This window comes from Anser cygnoides, chromosome 5, assembly GCF_040182565.1.
Source record: "Anser cygnoides isolate HZ-2024a breed goose chromosome 5, Taihu_goose_T2T_genome, whole genome shotgun sequence".
NCBI classification, from domain to species: domain Eukaryota; kingdom Metazoa; phylum Chordata; class Aves; order Anseriformes; family Anatidae; genus Anser; species Anser cygnoides.
Genome location: NC_089877.1, coordinates 34,615,127 through 34,635,558, shown reverse-complemented (window position 1 = coordinate 34,635,558; position 20,432 = coordinate 34,615,127). Strand labels below are relative to the sequence as shown.

The 20,432-nt window shown below is 41.9% G+C and overlaps 2 protein-coding genes and 1 non-coding gene across 10 annotated transcripts in view; 2 read left to right on the top strand and 1 right to left on the bottom strand.

Annotated features, from left to right (window-relative positions):
• Nucleotides 1-8,836, top strand: part of CKAP5 (cytoskeleton associated protein 5) — a 51,580-nt gene extending 42,744 nt beyond the window's left edge. For 7 of the 8 annotated variants that reach the window (XM_066998727.1, XM_066998726.1, XM_066998724.1 and 4 more), the window contains 10 exons: nucleotides 107-227; nucleotides 939-1,118; nucleotides 1,400-1,587; nucleotides 2,001-2,076; nucleotides 2,849-3,037; nucleotides 3,116-3,253; nucleotides 3,795-3,878; nucleotides 3,972-4,131; nucleotides 5,780-5,934; nucleotides 6,400-8,836. In XM_066998727.1, coding sequence (XP_066854828.1) covers nucleotides 107-227; nucleotides 939-1,118; nucleotides 1,400-1,587; nucleotides 2,001-2,076; nucleotides 2,849-3,037; nucleotides 3,116-3,253; nucleotides 3,795-3,878; nucleotides 3,972-4,131; nucleotides 5,780-5,934; nucleotides 6,400-6,654 — 1,546 coding nt within the window. In that variant the 3' untranslated portion in view covers nucleotides 6,655-8,836. The remainder of the gene's footprint in view (nucleotides 1-106; nucleotides 228-938; nucleotides 1,119-1,399; nucleotides 1,588-2,000; nucleotides 2,077-2,848; nucleotides 3,038-3,115; nucleotides 3,254-3,794; nucleotides 3,879-3,971; nucleotides 4,132-5,779; nucleotides 5,935-6,399) is intronic. The other variant, XM_066998725.1, reaches the window with a different exon arrangement.
• LOC125182934 (small nucleolar RNA SNORD67) lies at nucleotides 277-387 on the top strand. The gene has a single exon (XR_007163772.1). It is a non-coding gene; the product is annotated as a small nucleolar RNA SNORD67 (small nucleolar RNA).
• Nucleotides 8,837-10,188: 1,352 nt separating the features above from the next.
• On the bottom strand, nucleotides 10,189-20,428 carry F2 (coagulation factor II, thrombin). The gene is made up of 14 exons (XM_013193116.3): nucleotides 20,273-20,428; nucleotides 19,182-19,345; nucleotides 17,523-17,547; nucleotides 17,265-17,315; nucleotides 16,636-16,741; nucleotides 16,426-16,556; nucleotides 15,065-15,361; nucleotides 14,494-14,607; nucleotides 14,066-14,192; nucleotides 13,429-13,596; nucleotides 12,924-13,097; nucleotides 12,509-12,687; nucleotides 10,901-10,971; nucleotides 10,189-10,484 (listed from the first exon to the last, which is right to left on the bottom strand). The coding sequence occupies exons 1-14, from the start codon at nucleotides 20,349-20,351 to the stop codon at nucleotides 10,341-10,343; spliced, it is 1,830 nt and encodes a 609-aa protein (XP_013048570.2). The 5' UTR covers nucleotides 20,352-20,428; the 3' UTR covers nucleotides 10,189-10,340.
• Between the last annotated feature and the right edge of the window lie 4 nt (nucleotides 20,429-20,432).

The window sequence follows — 20,432 nt, the reverse complement described above, 5'->3', positions numbered from 1 at the left end:
AAATCCTTCTCTCTTGTCTCTAAACTGTCACTGAAATAGCCGTTCAGTACGAACCAGAACTCTTTGGAGAAAGGGTAACAAAATCCTGTTTTCTTCGACTGTTTAGAATCCGTGCTGTGTCCCCGCACTTTGATGACATGCACAGTAACACAGCTTCTACTATCAACTTTGTCATTTCCCAAGTAGCCAGTGGTGATATAAATACAAGCATCCAGGCTCTGGCCCAGGTAAGAGAATTAAGGTAGCAACTATTCATACTGTATTAAACTATTTATCCGCGAGAGTGATGAGCTGCACTCTGGTAGAGCAACCGTGTCGGGTGACATGGGCTCTGCTCAGAATCTCCCTGATGACAACACTAAGTGCACAGGGGCCATCTGACTCGCTTTAGCAATAAAAATTTTGCTTGAATGTTGTAGATCAGACTTAGAGAAACACTTGGTGGGGGGGGAAAAATCAGTACATCTTTGGTTTTGTTGAGTGTACACCTATGCTAAAAGTTTGAAAAAGCAGACTCTTGCAAATGAGGCTTAACTTTTAAATGTAAACTGTTTTTGCAGGTCCTCAGCAAAAGAATTTTGTATTATCCCTCTTAGCTTTTACGTGTTTATAGGGTGGCTTTAAATATGTTGAAGTGTTTGTTTTCTGGAAGGTTTTACAAAGCTGTTAATTCCAGAATCTGTAATGCAGCATGTAATGTTCTCATTTGTACAGGACAGAATTGCAGCTCTATAAAAGATAAATACTTTGTATTGGGATTAGCAATAGAAATTTGTGGTTACTGGTTTCAGCTGAAAGCTTAGAACACAAATGCCTTGACAAAAGGATTGGTAAGGGCAAGACCTTTCTTACAGAAATGTTTTCAAGTTATAGTTCTTTTGCACTGTTTTCAGTACGTTGACTTTACTGTACTTGGGTGTTTTGTTTTTAAATCTTAGATTGATGAGGTTCTCAGACAGGAGGACAAAGCAGAAGCAATGTCTGGACATATTGACCAATTTCTAATAGCTACGTTTATGCAGCTTCGGCTAATCTACAATACACACATGGCAGATGAGAAGCTAGACAAGGATGAAATAGTGAAACTTTACAGCTGTATTATTGGGAGCATGATATCGGTAAGGCTTTAACCTACAAATTAATGAGAAAAGCAAGTGATTTCTGTGTAGAAGTTGCAGGCGAATGGAACATCTGACTAATTCCTTACTTTTTGAATGCTTATGTGGGGGTCAAAGTATTTTCAGAAGTCATTCAGTAGAAATAGCCTTCCTAGTTATGTTTTTATTGTTTAATGTTGATGGGTGGGGCAGGAATGTCAAAGGATTAGGTAGTGTGGTGAAGTCCTTATATTGAAGTATTTCATGAAGGGAAATCTTCTAATCTTGTCCTCTATTGGTAGCTATTTCAGATAGAGAGTCTGGCTCGAGAGGCTTCTACTGGTGTACTGAAGGACCTAATGCACGGTCTTATTACATTAATGCTGGATTCTCGGGTTGAAGACCTCGAGGAGGGTGAACAGGTCATCCGATCAGTCAACCTCTTGGTAGTGAAAGTTCTGGAAAAGTCTGATCAGACCAACATCTTAAGGTATACTTTGAAAAAGAGAAACTGTGATTACTGCTTCTCTTCATCTCTTCTTCCGTGTTCTGATTGTGTTTGTTAGTCAATTTATAAGCAAAGAATGATGTCTAAAAAATTGTTCACCTAGTTAATAAAGAATTGTCACCGATTGTTAGTGGCAGTCAGAGCGTGACCGCACAACCTCTACTGCTGAAGGCAAGTTAAGCAAACTAGCTTAGTGCGATTCTGTACGTTTGGTAGTTCAGCATACTGCCTCTTAAACTCCTGTAAAGTACTGGAAAGAAAGAGCTCTTACACAACGTGACATGAACTGCTGGACTAGCCCCAGTCTCTGGTGTGATACTGTGTTTGGGAACTGGCATCTTATCTGTGTGTAGCACTTTCCTGTGTAATTCTGTTACTAAATTTATTCCTTCTAGTGCTCTGCTTGTTTTGCTCCAAGACAGTCTACTAGCAACAGCCAGCTCTCCGAAGTTTTCAGAACTTGTCATGAAGGTGAGCCTCTAATAGAGGTTTCGAACTCTTGAAATATTTGGTTTATCTGAATCAACAACCTAGCTTTAAAGAACAGATATATTTTTTTAAATGGTGACCATAAATTGAAGTATTTCTTATAATACTATTAAATGTTACGTATAGTGACTTCATTGTGTATGCTAAGCTTACATCCGCTAATAGTTTACAGACGCTTGAGTATACCCTCCCTACAGAGGGGTCACCTGCTGGGTTTATTTGCTTAGGCACAGCACGGTACTATGCATTCAATGAATCCCGGGCTGGGAGCTGGCTTAAATTTAGGCAGAGTGGACATGCAAATGTGTGCATTTATTATTATGGATGTAATCTTTTTTCTTTATCATACAACATGCTTTTGTAACTGGCATGATTTAGAGAACTAAATTTTTAATGAGAAGAACTCAGCCTTGATAAGGCTAAACCTGAAAGCATGTTGTTCAGGTGTACTTTGTATGTATTATCTGCTGACACTTCTTCACACAAAGCATTCAGTCTCATGTTACTGGTAGTGAAGTCAGTACTAATTCATGCAGTTTTATGTATCATTGCTAAAGAAGGATCTGGACATGGTACAGCTAGTTACAAAGACGATATGTACCGGTTAAACTAATTTTGACAGACATGCTGCATGTGTCAGGGTATGTAGTAGCAGAGTGAAATGACTCAATGATACATTTGTATAATCTGCTCTTGAAGTACTTAAATGCTTCTTCCATGAGTTGTCTTGCTCTAAGTAAGTCTGTCATTCCAGTGTCTGTGGAGAATGGTGCGTCTTCTTCCGGAAACTATTAATAGTATCAATCTGGATCGGATTCTACTGGATATCCACAATTTCATGAAGGTCTTTCCCAAAGAGAAGCTGAAGCAGTGTAAGAGTGAGTTTCCTATAAGGACACTGAAGACTCTGCTTCACACCCTGTGCAAGCTGAAAGGGCCCAAGGTCAGAGCCAGTGCTAGTTATTTGCTTTGAAATTGGATGTTAATGTGTTCTGTAAAGCTTTTGCCTGTTTTTCTTCAGATCTTGGATCACTTAACGATGATAGACAACAAAAATGAGTCTGAGCTGGAGGCTCACCTATGTAGAGTAATGAAACACTCCATGGACCAGACTGGAAGCAAAGCTGATAAGGATACAGAAAAAGGGGCTTCTCGCACAGTAAGTAATAGAAATGTGATGGTAGGCAGAGGGGAATGTAAGGCAATTTACTTAAGAAACAAGCTTAACTTAATGACTGTGGAGTATGAAGTAGTACTTAGTCTTCCAATATGCAGCTAGTGTTGGAAATACCTTCCTAGTTTGACTTTTATGGTGGTTTTGGGAACTTGCAGTGTGTTTCTGTTATAGGCACACACTATTCAGGTGATTTCAGGATTAGATGGTCTCTGAGACATTCAGGTGTGCAGCACAGGCTTTATACTGCTTGTTACTATATCTACTAACAGCTAACTGTACCCAAACCAGGTTTTAAACACTGGCCTCTCAGAAGCATGCTTACAGCTTGATGATGTCTTTACTCTCATGCTGTGTAAACAGCGGCTATGTAACAATCCTAGTCACTTCAAGGTTTTCTTCATCTTTGAAGCTCTGTATCCAGCTAACGGGTTTGAGTGTACTGTGGGTTTGTCTGGCTGCCCTTTATTTTTAAGAGAAGTTTATATTACTCATTTTGTTTAGAAGTTTCCCTTTATTTATTTAGGAGGAAAAAGCTTCAAAGGCCAAAGTGAATGATATTTTGGCAGAGATATTTAAGAAGATTGGCTCCAAGGAGAACACTAAAGAGGTAATTGATCTCTTCCTGCGAGGAAGAAGGCATGGTACATTAGAATGGTGTATACAGCAGTTGTAGTAATACACTGGAATTCTTCCCTCCCAGGGTTTGGCAGAGCTGTATGAATACAAAAAGAAATATTCTGATGCGGACATTGAGCCCTTCCTGAAAAACTCATCTCAGTTCTTCCAAAGCTATGTGGAAAGAGGCCTCCGGCTGATAGAAACAGAACGGGAGGGGAAAGGACGCATTGCTTCTTCTACAGGTACATTTTATAGGAACACGATTTGATTTATGAGAAGCAGACATATAAGGAGAGCAGTTGCATGTGCCATGTTAAAAAAAATATTTGAAATTTTTATGGTGTTCTGAAGTAATTTATGTATTCTCTTAGTACTTGTGTTGCTTCATGAGGCACCATTTGCAGAGACTATGCTTTCTTAGTTTATAAGAAAGTTGTTATAACCATCGTCACACTGCATCGAAAACATCTGAAAAGCGCTTGATAAAACAGCTGTTTTAATTTGTCTTGTACTGTGTATTAAACATTAGCATATGCTTCATGTTTCTGGTATCAATAATTGTTTCTGGAAGGCGTACAGCTGGTTGTAACAGCAGCAGCTGTCAGGTTCTCCTTTCACCTTTCCATTACAAAAATGGTATGGCAGGCTTTTTGCTGGAGCATTGCTTGCTATGGAATTTGAAAGTTTTAACTAATTACTCCTTTTCAACAAGTAAGCTTTTATATTGTATAAATTGCCATTAAACATGCTTTAAATTTTAGTGAGTATTTTCATTGCAGATAAGTACAAATGACTAATGCAATGTTAGAGAGGGAATGTGACAAATGATTAGCTAACAGTAAAAACTGATACAGCCTGGGAAAACTACACTCAACTTTTTTTCTTCAAGTATCTAACAGTCCTGTGAGATTTTAGTCTTTTCTCCAGCCACTGTTCTTTCTCCTGTCCCTGTATTGTGAACTACTTTGAGTAATTGAGAAAGCTTATTTCAGAACCTCCTAAATGTGTCTGACTAGATATAATGCAGAATTTTCTGTTCTATTCTAAAATTCTGTACAGCTGAGAAATTTTAGTTTGGCAGTTAACACTTTGAATTTGTGCCCCAGTTTTGCCATCTTTCCCCAACTGTAATAGTTAAATACAATGAAGGATATTGTTCTGTCTTGTGAGCTGGGCTTTATTTAAACCAAGTATAAACACTTTAGTTCTCAAATCTATTTTAAACACCCTTGCAGTAAACTAGTAAAAACAAATCCCTGTCCATGCTAAGTGTTGTAACTTGACATTCACTTCAGAATGAAAGTTTTTCTCCTAATGTGAAGTCCTTTCCTAGGCTTTTAACAAAGTGTTTAAAGTTTCTCTACTACGTGCCTTTTGGAAAGCATTATTTCAGATTAAACTGGAATTTGCAATACCTTTTATTTCTTCTTCAGTTAACTTAAAGAGTTTACAATCGGTGGCAAGATCTGCCAGAAGTATTACTGAACTTAGAAAAAGACAGAAGGCTCCAAATATTACCCATCCTGCCAGTGTAATTGCTGAGTTCCCTCTATTGTTTACTTTTGATCTGCATCAGCATCTTTCTCCCTCCCATGCACACCCTTCCTTCTCCAGCTGTCAGCACCAGCACTACTTCTGGAGCTGCTCTACTGCTGCTTAAATGTCTTCATTTCTTTTCTTGTTTTTCAATTGTCCCTCTTTCAAGGAAATGATCTAATGGATGTGAAAGAGCCTGTTATTTCTTTACTAGCAAATGCAAAGAGTTTACTGGTTTATGGATTGGTTGATTCTTCATCTATTGCATCTCACTTGAAGCAACTGATCAGGAAGCTAATTTTTGAGTTTTTAATTTTTTTTTTTTACTTTTTTTATTCCTCCCCCATCCTCCAGGAATTTCTCCTCAGATGGAAGGAACGTGTGTTCCTGTTTCTACCCACACTGTATCTTCATCTATAGGAAACACAAATGGGGAGGAAGTGGGGCCTTCGGTTTACTTGGAAAGATTAAAAATCCTCAGGCAGCGATGTGGCCTTGACAATGCAAAGGTATTGTATTTGACAATGCTTGCAAATCCCATGGAGTTGTACCTCATTTGCACCTTTTTTTTTTAAGAAATCAAATGGATTGGCTCCTCTGTGCCAAAGACAGATTCAAGTCAGAATCTAGATTTGATCTGAGGCTGAAAGGTCTCAAACATATTGTCATGAGTCTAGTGTGACTACTTCTAGCAGATGGTTGGACTTCTGCACTTTCTTTGTGTCCAAACTGACATCAAGTTAACCAAGAACTACTTAAAAAACAAATTATAGGAATTGAATATTTTAGTTAGCTTTGCATGGTTCTGCCTTTGGCAACTGACTTTATAGTACTGATGACTTAGAGGAAAGGGAAGGAAAGATACTGCTCTGTTTTCAGTATTTTCTGTGAAGATGAAAAGCCGTGAATTATGCTTTGTACTTAAATGGCTTTTGCCATTATCTGTCTTAACGCTTCACTTTCCTCCATCGTAGCAGGAAGACAGACCACCTCTGACATCTCTGCTCTCTAAACCAGCAGTCCCTACAGTTGCATCCTCTACAGATATGCTTCACAGTAAGCTCTCCCAGCTCCGTGAGTCACGGGAGCAGTACCAACATCTGGACCTGGACTCCAATCAGACTCATTCCTCTGGCATTGGAACTACCCCAGCTTCGCCCTCTTCTGCAGCAGCTAATATTGATGACTTGAAAAAAAGATTGGAGAGAATAAAAAGCAGTCGCAAATAGAGATGCGAGAGAGACAGCATCACGGTTGCTTGGGCTGTCTTCAGCTTTAGTTTACTAAACTAGAAGTCTTCATAGTTAAATGGCCTCGTTTAGGCCTAATGTATACAAACTGGTTTATGTATAATACGGTGGATTTTGGGGGGATTGAGTCATTGTGGCACAAGTATTTGTACATACTCTGCTTCTCAGTGAGCATCTCTTGACAATAGAAGGCTGTCTGTGTATTAGTTTTAGTGTACAGACCTGTAAACAACCATCCTCTTGCTCAGACTAGTTTCTCATAACTTTTTTATTTGTAAAATTGTCGTTAAGATCTTTTTTCCTAGTTCTTAACTCTTAGAAGATCTTTAGTGATTTCACTTTTAATTTTGTGAATTCTTCTCCATGTAATCCTTGAACTGTTGATTCTGTATGGACACATGGCATGAAGTAACTAATTTAAGTGTCTTTTGTAAATAAAGTTTGCATTAACTATACCAGTCTCTGTAGGAACAGCAGTGACTGCTGGCGAGAGAAGTTGCTCTCTATTCCTGAATGTTAGTGACTGGGCATCTAGCAACTGAACTAAGCTATTCTTGACATGAACACGGGGCTTGGATATATTATAGGGAAGATGAGTATATTTGGTGTATACTATCTGTGGGTTGCAGTCCTGAGACTTTGCACTCTTCTATAAGCAGTAGTGCATTTTTTTTGTGTAGTTGCTCTTTATTTTTGTTCCAGAACGTGGTTTCAGTAAGTTGAGACTACTTAGTTTGCTGACATGCTTATTTTAAATTACTAATCCTTGTGATGCCTCTACCCAGATTAAGCATAATCTCATCTGTGTGCAAATAATGCTTTCTCTTTGAGGGAGCCTGCTGCTGTTGATAGGGAATAGATTAGCAGCGAAGTACAGTCAGTGTACTCGCTTATCCTGAACTTAAGTGGTGGTCTTCAGGTAGACTGCAGCACCACATTCAGTTGCATTTAAACATCCAATGTTAACAAACTCTCCTATTTTATATAACTAGAAAAGACCTGGTAGTGTTAGTCTGCAACAGCTGCAGTCACTGCTTTTTAATTTGTGAGAGAGTTCTGACTAGCCTTTTTCAGAAGCAACGAGTACGAAAGCTTAAAGACCTACACTGTGTAGCCTTTCTAGCCCTTTCATCTCTAGGGAGGTGATGTATTTTAACCTTGCTACTTCACTTCCACGGGTGAGCTGGTTGTGAAGTATAAATTCCACATCTGTTCCGTAGCTAGAACAGAGTTGTTGAGGAGTTGGATGGGCAGGCTTAAAATGGCACGTTTCTGCTCTGGGTTTTAACTTGGTTCCATGTAACTGCTGCTTTTGTTGTTTGCTATGGGGCCCAACAGTCTCTGCATCTGGGCTGTTGCTGAGTCAATCTTGCCTGATTACAGTAAAATCCTGGCTTGAAATTAATACCTGTATAACAAATCTATGCTAGAGCTTCTGCAAACGGCTGCAATTTTCCTGTCACAGGACCCCTAGGCTGGGGTTGCAGTGGATTTGTAATACTGCTTGGTGCTTGTGGTGAGTTTGTGCACTGTGATAGCAGGTGACTTGTGAGCGTTCGCCATCCTGTGTTAATTGACACGATGCCATTCATTGCTCCACCGCTTTGATTTAGTAGTTGCAGTCTCCTATCCTAACCTGAAGTGGTCATGCCCTTTCTTGTGAAACAGACCTGAATGACAAGTGGAAGTGTGTGGACGTTATTGGTAAGTGCTGAAGTTTTGTGCACTTAAATTGGGGCTGTTTGCGAATAGTTGATGTTTGGCTTGCATTGGAGCTACTGCCACTACCTCTCAATTACCAGCTGCTTTTTGAAACTTACTGACATTTAAATGAACCTGTGTGTTTATTTACTGTACCACATCTAGCAGACATTTTGAAGAGCTGTTTGTTAATTGGCTCAGGATGTTAAAACAGTGATGCCTGCAAACCTGCATACAACTATTTTACACTTGAAACTGAATTGGAAGTGAAGTACAGGAATAATTGAGTAGAAGATATAGTTGCTTACTATGAATGAGTTTTTGCCCTGTGTCTCTGTAGTGTTTGGTTGGACTCAATATCCTGGGAGTTCTGAACTAAAACTTGTGCACATAAATTAATAAAGCCTAATCTTTAGCCCAGAAAATATTTAAATAACATTAAACTGAGTTTTAAAAATGATTCCTCTGTATTGTTTGTAATAAGTCCGCATTAACAGTGACTTACTCCAGAAATTGTATGGTCCTGGTTCCCGTCTGTTAGATACAGTTTCTTACAGATACTAGGTAGTTGTGCAAGGGTGAGGCTAGAAATGCAAGCATTAGAAGGGCTAAGCATTTTCATTTTTCTATGCCTGTGGTTATCAGTGACTTTAAACAGTTGTGGAACTTGTGCAGTTAGAAATTGGCTTCTTCAGATATCTCTGGGAGGTTGTTTTTGTACTTGCTTTGGGCAATTAAAATGGGCTGTCTTCAAGTTGGTTCCCAGATAAGCCATCTTCAAGGAGGTTGCAAAAGCAAAACACAGTAATTGATTGCTAACTTTACCAACAAATTTCAGGTAGTTCTTTCGGCCATCTTTTTTTTTCATGTCTCCTTTCACTCTCCTTAATACTCTTTGAAGCACAAGCAACTTTATCTGTTGCTTGCTTCTCTAACTTGATGGCATTGTGAAGGATGAGGAATTTGGTAATACGATGTCAGAGGCAGCAAGGATGGCTTACAAATCTCATGATCACTTTAAGAGAAAATTGCGCTGAACTGATTGGCTTGTCAAGAATACATTATTTACTACTGTACTGCTGGGTCTTTGGTGGTCTGCAAATTTTGCTCAAGAGTTCATGAAAGAACTGGAGCTTGAGAGTGATTCCTAAATGGGCTTTGTAAGAACAAAACTGGTATAGTGAAGGATGCTTCCTTTGGATGCAAGTTTGACCGTGCACAAATTGCTTCTTTCTGAATCTAGCTATGCCAGTGGGAAATACACTTCCAGGCGTCAGCAACACCTGTCATGTAAAAAGTTACTGCCATGCAATAAATGAAATGCTACTTCTTCATCTATTCCAACCCCTATTCCTGTGTAGGATGAGTTGCATATAGCTGGCATCTATAACATCTTTAGACGCTAACTTTGCAAATAATGGTGCTTTGTTGACTGCTATCACAGCCAAGAACAATGCCTTTCTTATTTAAAAAAAAAAAGTTGCTTTACTTTTGACATCAATATTATCATTTTGAATAATGCCACAATTTTTGTAGGGGGATTATCTCCAGTACATTTTCTGATCAATTTCTGGAAGAGAAAATGCATTGACTTGAAGGGAGGAAATAGTGTATGAGGGAAGTTTTGCTTACTGTATCTGAAGTCCATCATCTGAGGTCTAAGATCTCTTGATTATTAGAGCTGATAGAAGGGAGGAGAATGTTTAAGGCACAATAGGTAATTAGCAGTACAACTAGTGTCGTTTGGTACTCCCAGCTATTGCGATTGCATGGATTCAAGTGCAATTCAATTCAGTATGAACAGAAGGAAGATGAGGTTGTTGAGAACTTTTATTTTCAAGGGAGAACACCTTCCTTTGTCAAGTTGTAGGCATATAACTTTTACTTCAGGATCTTCAATGCTTATGTTTTCAAGAACTGGAATACTGTAGCAAAACTGAGAACAAGCAAGGGAAACGCTTCTTCTATCCCCCTTGTTTTTCGATGGCTTTTCGCATCCACTTTTTCAGACGGAATACGTGGGTATAAAATCCGTATTTGCCATCTCGGTCACAGCCTTCTCCCCATGAAACTATCCCCACTTGATACCAGCGGTTGTCATCTGGGTTCTAAATCAAAGGAAAATGGGATTGGCATAAGGAGCAAGAGACTTTCAGATCTGAGCCTTGTTTGTGCCCTAGCCTCTTTAGTCATGCATGCTGCTTTGGAATTTAGCCTGACATATACTAGATAACAGCTTATGGGCATAACCGTGTCTCCACTCTTAAACCTCTAAGTGGGATTTGGCCATTGCTTAAGAAATCCGTAGCTGATCTCTCTATTTGCTGAGAGCTCAGTACAGAAATGGAGCTGAGCTAGATGACTGCAGGATTCTTCTCAGTTGCTCAGCTCAGGCTTGAGAGGGGTTTGCTTCAGCTACTCAATAGTTTTCATCTCTGCTGCTGTTTTTTAGACAACTATAAAAGTTCAGCATAACACAAACCCAGTGCCCTGTGTCTTATAAGTTTGAGCTTATTGAACGTACCTTCATTACAAAAGGTCCCCCACTGTCCCCTTCACAGGCATCTCCTCTCTTCGAGTCTTCAGGGCTGTAACCTACAGGAAAGAAAAGTCAGACATTTGGCTGTAGGGGAAGTGACTGGTGTTGGCCATCTTTTCCTTGAAGTATTGCTGCATAATGTTTCAGAGCCATGAGATTACTTGCTGCTTCTACCAATGTTGGACTTAAAGGAGTTTAAATTTGATATTTATAAAACAGCCAACTCTGCTTCTGTCTTTGCAGAGTTACCGATTATATCGTACTTTGCCACCCTTTGTGCTCTCATTCCTATTTTTCATCAGAATAGCTGTTAGTCAGCTGCCACCTTATTTTCAGCTGTAGCTTGGGCTACTCTGCCTTTGTTTTTACAAACTTGTGTGCTCAAGTTCTGTGTACCTTGTTCTTTCATTGTATTGACTAGAGACATGGCCTTCCTCATTTTTATTTTCCTGTCATTCTGCAGGTTCTGTTCTTTGTCTCGTCCAACTGACTGTTTATCTTCCTACAGACTTGTCATAAAGAAAATAGGGGTTTTACTTGGATAGTGCCTAGTTCATCAGGAATTCTTGCATTTTCCATCACTCAAGTCTCCCTTTTGCTGCCCTATGTCTGAATCTCACCTATTTTTCAAGCGTTTTCTAGAAAAAGAAACTATGAATACTATATTGTTGGTGTACTGTACTGTGAAATTGGCTTCTATCCTAACTCAAGCATTTATGTGTTATTAGATGGAAAGAGGACAAACTCAGCCAAAACTTTTTTGGAGATTTGCTTGCAGAAACTTATAAAGACTGCAGGAATGAAGAATACAGCAGAAAATATTAAACCAGTACATAAATCCATAGTGTGTTTATATCTTGAATGCTATGTTTATGTTTCTTCACTCTCCAAAAGGGTATGGTGCTAGAAGAGATTTAAGAAGGTGCAACAAGGATTATCAGAAGTACAGAATGCCTTCTATATTAGGAAAAATTAAGTCCTACTCAGCTTGGGAGGAAGATGACAGAGCTGTAAGAGGTCTGTAAAATAGCATATGACATCAAGAAAAGTGTTTTTAAAGCTAAGAGTATAGATGTGCACCTCTTCAAATTTATTAGACAGGAAATTAAACAGAACATGAGAAATGCCTGTCTTCACACATACTGTACCTAATCTGTGAAGGAGCCTGCCACAAAAGTTGTGGGCATAAGAGTAAATAGGTGTTCAAAAGGTTGAGACAAGTACAGAATGAGTCGTTTAGCCTACTGAGTAGTATAGCTGGTTTGCAGCCTTTAATGCAGAATGTTGCTGAACTGTTCCTTATACTGGTGGAAAGATTATTGTGTTCTCAGTTCTTGCACAGCTGTTGCTGACAGATAGCAGAGTGGTGCCATTGTGCTAGTTAGTCTGACATCACGGTGTCACAAACCTTATTCATAGCTTTAACTTCTGCCTTCGAGTCTGAGAGTTGGAAAAAATTATCACGGGAAAGTTATTCTTTAGGAGGGCACTTGAAAATTTATCAGAAAGTAACCTCGTGGTATGAGTCCCAGCAGGAGCTCAGCCCCCTTGTCTTCAGTGGCAAGTTAGCCTTATGTCTCCGGGTCTGCTTACCTGCACAGAACATGTTGTCAGTGACTTTAACTCTGGTGGATGCCTTGCAGGTATCTTGGTCTACAATGGGCACATTGAGCTGTTGCAGGACTGTGGGGAGGTTGCTTGGGCTAGTGGCCCATGTTTCTTTCAGATTCCCCCAACCAGTTACCCGCCCTTTATAACCTGCCAGCATCAGCCTGTGGAAGCAATCACAGAATGGAAAGAAGCGTAATTATAATCAAATTATAATCCTTCTGTGGAAATCCTTCCACAGAATGGAAAGAAGCATAATTATAAAATCAAATATGTTGTAACAGCTTTCTCCTGTCTGGCTCCTTTGCTGCAAATTGCCTAAACAGGCGTATTTATTTTGTCTTCTATGAAGGCCCAAAGGACACTGTTGTAGCCTGTATTTCTAGGATAGCTGCCTCACCTTTGCACAACCTCTTTGGTAGGCAGGCAGACAGGATGGATGTAGTCACTGAAGGCGATGGGTCTCTTCAGGTGCAGGAGTGCAATGTCTCGGTCCATGTTCTCTTTCCAGTTGTACTTGGGATGGATGATGATTTTATCCAATAGAGCAATTTTCTCCTTGTTCTTTTCATATCTGAAATAGTTGTGAAGGAAAGAACTCATTGTACGATAGGAAATGAGCAGCTGTGGGGCTGATGCTTCTCTCAGATCTGTTGTGCCCTCTGAGACAATATTCTCCCCCTCTTGACAGGCGCAGGCCCGTGCCCCTTTAGACCTTCCAGGGTTCTGCTCGCCCTTTCAAGATCAGCAAGTGCCGTCTCCATTAAATCTCATTCTTGAGATTGATAGCATTAACTCTGTATATTTCCTTGCGTACTTAATAATATTCTAACCTCGCTGTATCTCACTACTTCAAGAGGAAAGCTAGTGTACTCTCACTTAATTTAGGCTGTTTAGGCTCTTACTTTGCCCTGAAATGTTTGCCAATCCGCACCAAGATGTCATTTGTAGTTAAGTTCTTGTCCCAGGGTGGATAAAAAAGACAATGAGCAGCAGTCAAGACCCAGTTACTACTGATGAGGCTGGCACCACACAGGAGCTCTTGAGGACTCTTTTTGTAGAGCATCACCTGCCTGAAACAAAAGGAAAGAGGAAGACTTAGGACTAATGTCTTGGCTTGCAGTGTGTCTTGGGGCAATGCAAGGAGAGCAGAATTTGGATTGAGCAGGGAAGTGCATTGTGCTGTACTGGTAAAGAAGACTGCAGAGGTCTATTTCTATTTAATAGGCAAGTTATCTTACCTCCTTTACCTACAGTGACTTTGCATCCTCTCTACTCTAGCAAAGCTGGAAAGAGGAGAGATGAGCCCCACTACCGCTCTAGCTTTCCCTGACAAGCATGTATTTAACTCAAGCACAGAGAAGCTTCTTTCCTACTACTTTTCTACTCCTCTGTCACACACTTGGAGAATCTGTGATTAGAAATGGTACTGACTGCATGCTTCCTGCCATGAGAGATCCCTTTTATTTTCCCCCACATTGGAAATGAAGAGAAGGGAGATGTAACTCCCACCACAAAGGACTACGACAAGATAATGCTTACCAGGGGGAACTTCCCAGTTCTGCATCATCCCCATGCACAACTCTGCCTCCAATGTATGACTCCAGCAGCTCCTTCTCACTTTTGTCTGTTAACTTTTTCTTCTCAAATAAAGGACGAGTGCCACAATCTTAAAAAAAAAAAAAATAAAAAATAGACAATCCAGTTTTGATACTCTACCTCATTCACGGTAGCAAAATTGTCTGCAGTCACCATGCTAAGCTGGAAAAGCTTAGGACAGGCATGCTAATTAGCTCCATGATTTTAACTAGAGCTTAACTTTTGATGAACCTTTAGGCAATTTAAATATCTCCTACACCTGCTTTTGACAGCATTTGGTAAGCTGGCATTTCTGAGGCACCGTGAGTGCTCTGTGGGAAGAAGCTGCAACTTTTCTACCAACTGATGCTGTATCTAGAGTTTTTGCTCACCTGCTTCGCCTGCACCAAAAGTTTCATCATCAAAGAAGGTTTGGAACTCTTGAGGAAGGAGGGTACGTCCTCCTCTTTCCTCCAGCTGTTCATTCTCATCCTCTAGCGAGCTGTCTGAGAGACACATAAAGATGAACATTGTAAAAGGCTTAGCTGCTGTGGTTTCTGTGTTCAGAGCAGTGTAGATGTCCATTTCCACACCCCGTGAGAATGACAGAGGAATGATGTTTGAGAACCCTTGCTAGTTTTAATGCTCGTTGTCTACCAGAGTGAGTTTTCAGGGAGAAGAGCACGCACAAGAGAGTTAAGTTATATACATGTATGGTAGGTTAGTACATGTAAGACTTTCACATGTGTGGCATTGTATTAGTGGTAGACTTGTCAGTACTAGGTTAAAGGTTGGTCTAGGTGATCTCAGAGGTCTTTTCCAACCTGAATGATTCTATAATGATTCTATGATTATAATTCCTCCTCCCACTCCCCTGTCAGGTCCTTCATTCTGCTTGCATGTGCTACCTTTTTTGCCACTGCCTCACAAGTGTGCCTACTCAAACCAATACAGGGTTCTCACCGCAGTAGTGCAGGTCACAATATTCAAAGTTGGATGGTTCATCTGTTACACACCAGACACCCTCTTCATCTGCATCAGGGTTCCGACAGTAATTCTCCAGCAGCTTCACCTCTGGGGCGATGTTTTTGTTTTGGAGCAATGCCTTGGCCTTCTCTGAGTCCCACGGCAGGCACTTAGCCCCAGACACAGTGACTGAGAGCGTCCCTGTGTAAAGCATGCCTTTCTCCGGTTCACAGGCCTGCACTGGGGCTTGTGTTGTGACCCGTGGAGTAAACTCAACCGTTGTCCTGTCTTGACCTGGAAGGGCAGAAAGCTGTGATTTAAGTCATAGCTTTGCATTAGAAAATACTGAGCAGCCATTGAGGAAGCAGCAGTAAGCACCTTAACGGGGGAGACTGCATATCTGTGAGGTTGATTCATGACAACTTGATCACGAAGGAACTGTGCAAGAAAGCTAAGGATTTTCTAGTCCAGTTATATCCTTGCACATGTAAGTGTAAGAGTTGGTTACTTTGCCATAGGGCAGAAACTAACTCATGAGCAGAGATGGTACCAATGCATGATCATCCCAAAGCAAAGCATTATTTTTCTCCAATTTGCCATATGGCAGACTGGAGCAATGTTAATGATTTTAATGCTTCAGAACAAATCTTTGTCAAATTTGTTATGACCTCTATGACTTTCATGAGTCATTGCCTCTAGTCTCTGCTTTTGCAAGTGAAGCTTCTGCTGTGACAAGGTTCTCCACTTTCAACCATTTCTTCTGAGATGAAGGCCAAGCCCCAGAGGAGACAGCCCTGTGTCGCAGAGAAGAAATGGGAAGGTACAAATGTAGGGGGATAGTTCTCCATCCCGTCAAGGGGGATAATGAGAGAAGGGCATCTTCTGTCTTCTTGAGAGGAGACAGAATATAACTGCTGCACTGTATGAACGAACATTAAGGCAAGCAGTCAAGCATAAGTTGTGGTGGTTTTATCCTAAAGGAATTCTGACCAAAAAAAAAAAAAGCAGTATGACTCATTGCTGTCACAAATTAGAGGCAGCTGATTCAGGATTTGGGGGTGCTCCTGGCTAGCAAAATTGCAGTAGACTCCTGGAAACTGTTGACAGCAGGTTTAATCGAGATATGGATTCGTCTAGAGAAAATACTACGTTAGAGGGTCTTACCTAAGGTAGATGTATCTCCTTGACACTTTCTCCCCAGCCACTTTTAACCTTTTAAGACACAGCTTCTCTACTCTGAATGACCTCTGTTCGTATAAGATCCCTTCCTGCTAATTCTCTCCCCTTCCTTAGCGTCAGTGTTAGTGCAAAGTTCCTTGCTAGGGGAGAGCTTGCTGGGGCGTAGTGCTGAGGCATACCGCACACTGGAATGGGACATTCCTCCCGTTCTACCGTTGGGTCTCGGGTGTAGCACCATGGGCCTTCGGAGTTGTCGTCTGGGTTCCTGCAGTAGTTCTCAATGAGGGTGGGGTAGATGGTGGCATTAAATCTGTGAGAAAAGGCTGGTTAAGCTAGGAAGGAAGGACACCCTGGAAAACTCTTCAGGGGAAAGGGGGAGATGCACTTACTTAGGTATATGTGGGTATTTGCTTGTCCACACTTGACATTCAATCCCTGATTTGGTGTGACTAATGGTCCCCTGATAGTTCTGGCCGAGACCAACAGAGCAATTGCCTGTCAAAAGCCCAACACAGGGTAAGCCCGGGCCAGTGGAAATGGATGTTACGCTTCTCAAGGTCAGAGGTACCCTCCCACAAATCCCTTTAGCTTTTACTGCATATACAAGCCTGCACAAGCACAGGCGTTCTCTTTATGAGGTGGGAAGAGCACATGGCTTAAACTGTCTCCGCTTCGTCAGCGGGAGCTCATCCTGAGGCTTTGTTCTTTGCTTTGGCTGTAGGCACAGGTCAGAGTATTTCTGAGAGGCCAGTCTAGCCTGGAGCTAGAGTCAGGGACACGCTACTGTGTCACTGGGAAAAGGAGAGCTACCCTCTGTCATTTTAATTGGGAAGTCAGGCAGTTTGTGAAATGGTTAGTGAAGAAATAAAGAAGACGAAAGGAATTTCAAGATACCCTCATGCTATTTTTTCCTTCTAATCAGATGACCTCACCAACTTCAGATTGTTTTTTTCCTTCTAAACTGTAGGAAGCAGGTTTCTGGCACTCAGGGAACTTGAGGTCCAAATGAATTTCTTACCTTCTAAACAAGCATCCAAAGCTGTCCTGGACTTTCTCATGCCCTGACATACTAACAAAATAAGAAAAAAAAAAAACGTTATAAGAAAGGAATCTAAACAAGTATCATGGTTTGAACCATTTTATCATCTAGGGACAAAATATAAGGGCTTTGTCCTGGAGAGTGAGCTCTCACAAGGGGGAAGGGAGCCATTTCTCCAGGATGGGTCAGTACATCCTGAGGGAGAGCAGAGCACCTGCAGGACTTGAAGCAACTTACCTTGGTATTTTGACCAAAATACATCCTGTAAAAACAAACAAACAAAAATATTGAAGAGCAGAGATGCAGACGTCAGACCTTGCTTAGCTGCTGCAATTCAACCAGTAGAATGCCTCATCACGGCAAGTGGCGCAAACTAACCTAGCTCTTTTGACAGCAAATATTATGGAGTCCAACAAAGCAGAAAATCTAATATAAAACTACATTCCCACCCAACAGACTCAGGAATCAGGTCTTTTTCAGCTTTGCCCCAGATAGGCAAGCATTTTGGAGGCAACACACTGAACTTCATGCATGCATGTTTCTGCATCTTTGCAATACCCAGACATAAGATCTCCACCATATCCAACAGTCTGAAGCTTGGAAACCACCTTATCTGTAAGCCCCTGTCCCTAGCTAAGTGGAAGTGGGATAACTGTTGAGGAATATTACAACGGCTTCTGGTTAGCTACCTTCCTTTCGCAACCATGGATCTCCAGAATTACGTTTTTATCCTGCTATTATATAATGTGCTTTGCTTTATGCCCCATGCTGGCAAAAAACAGTACCATAACACAGCCATGTCCCCGTGACAAATTGGCCTAATGTCTGCAGGTGTCTGTACCGTCCTGTGAAAGGTCATTTTGACCGTTAATCTGTCCTGAGCCTCCACCTTGTGTTTGCCTTCTCTGGATTGACCTAGAACAGGATGTGCCGAAGGGACTTTTTACCCCTAACAAAAGCAGAGATGCAAACCCTGAAGATCAGTTACTGTGCAGGAACCTTTGCTGTCCCTGTTAGACTCTTGATCATGCAACAGATCATCTCCAGGAGAGACTCTGGTTGTTTGCTATAGACTTGCAACTAATCAGAGTAATAGAGAGGACTATCACTCCCGAAAAAGACCAGAGATGCTTACAGCAATTCTCCCTCATCAACGTGCAGAGGAAGCAGAGCCTATGCTGCAGTACAGAAGTCCAAGGAGTTGAACCTAGAACTTCTAAAGATCATATGCAGGTACTGCTCCATTCTTCGGATCTGCGTCTCTCCTATGCAGCCTGAGAGTTTATGCTGCTTTAGAAATACTCTGCGGAGCTTGTTTCTTGCCGCCTTAAACTCCTAACTGGTCATCTGGTTTTTGTTTTATTCTCAGGGGTGGAATTCAGCACTGAAACTGGCCTTGGGGCTAGGAGCATTTCACAAAACAACGATGAAAAAAGTGTAGAAGAGTGAGTGAGTGTGTCTGGAAGCCAGAAGAAGGGACAAACTGTGCCAGAGTTTCAGCTCAGAGGGGCTTGAGGCACCTGCACTCAGGATTTGATTGCTAAGTCATCTGTTTCGTGACTGTCTGGGGCTGTGGCAGTTCAAATGTGTGTGGCAGCAAGCTGAACTAGTGGAAGATGCAATTCTTGGCTAGTAGTTGAGGAAATACTCACTTTTTTCACTTCATGTTTACAATAGAGAAGGAAGGGAAAGAATTTGAGCTTTGAGGTGCATTTCCTGGTGTAGCTCTATGAGGGAGTCTCCCTGAGGATGTCTAAGCTCTCTGTGTCACACACACATCAACCTTATCTTTCTATCACAAAATTCAACCTTAAAACCCCAGTGCCTGGCTTTATGTGACCCACTGGTCTCACTGCAGGAGTGAGCGGCGGGACACCCGCGTGCCCTGTGACGTACCGTGTCAACGGTGGATTCGAGGGCTTCGAAGGCCTCCTCGTAACTGCATATCTCCTCCAGGCACTCACGCTCCAGGTTTCCTTTAAGCATCTCTTCGAGAAATCCCTTGTTGGCACGTCGTGGGCGCTTGAGCAATGACAGTGCCTGCCCCTTTTCCAGGAAAACTACCGAGTCAGAACACTGCCAGTCAAAGGGATGCTCGCAGTGGGAGGGTCCCCGCATCTTCCCTTGCAGTTTCCAAAAGTCACGCTCAGCTGATGTGATGATCCCATAGCCCAGCCTCCCCCAGTTCACCATAGAGAGAGGAGAAGCCCTGCCCAAGACCTGTCAAGTCCACACCTGATGGTCAGTGCAGTCTTTCTATAATTCATCTTTTGGGGTTGGCATCACTGAGGCAGCAGAAGTGATAGGAATCCTCGGCAAAGCTGCTCTGCCGATTTGCAGTTAGATAGAGGCTTGTTTGCCTAGAGCCCGCCTAGAGCTCTCTGCCAACCAATGTATTTCTGTCTTGCCAGTCTCATGCTACTGGGATAGGCATAGCTTGATTCCATCTTCATGTTCAGAGACTCTGAACTGAGACCTGTAGACAGGTCTTCCCCCACAAAGCAGTGTGTCAGAGAGGACCTAAGCTCATATGAAGAACAGATAGATGAAGTAAAGGCTCTGAGAAAAGAAATGGAGCAATGAGCAGGGAGGCTGCATACTGCATATGACCTATATTGTAGGTAAGGGCAGCTGAAGAGGCAATGGAGAATTGTAGCAACACAGGTGAGCTGAGGAAATAACCCAAAAAGGCCCGTGGCTGCGCTACACAAGGTCCTGGACTGAGCCCCATTCCCCTTCCCCACCATCTCCCAGGTGACCCACAAAATCTACTGAGCTGTCGTCACCGGCTTTCCCTGCCAGCTGCTGGATGCTGCTGCATCCTCTTGTGCAGGAAAGCCCTATGCTCAGTCCACTCTCTGCACCCTTTTGCTCCTAGCTACAAGGTTTTAGAAGCTCCACAAGCTTTATCCCTGGAAAGAAATAAGCCCATCTTCCTTCCTTCGTCACCCACTGGTCCAGCCCTTCTCCCCGTGCCAGAGACTTACCTCCATCGTGGCCCAAGGTGAGGTGCAGAAGGCTGGAAAGGAGCAGGCCCTGCAGTATGCTGGTTTTGCTGTGCGCCATGCTGTACAGCCCTGGCTGCGGAGGAAATGCAAAGGGAGCAGAATAAGCGGAGTCACAGCCCCGCCGGGTTAATATTAAACC

Bases quoted from the DNA above. Each gene is read 5' to 3' on its own strand.
- F2 (XM_013193116.3), bottom strand. From the start codon at position 20,351: ATGGCGCACAGCAAAACCAGCATACTGCAGGGCCTGCTCCTTTCCAGC. The intron at 14,193-14,493 runs GTGAGCAAAAAC...TTTTTTTTTAAG, and splicing joins TTTTGGTGCAGGCGAAGCAG to ATTGTGGCACTCGTCCTTTA. The intron at 12,688-12,923 runs GTGAGGCAGCTA...TTGCTTCCACAG, and splicing joins ACCAAAGAGGTTGTGCAAAG to GCTGATGCTGGCAGGTTATA.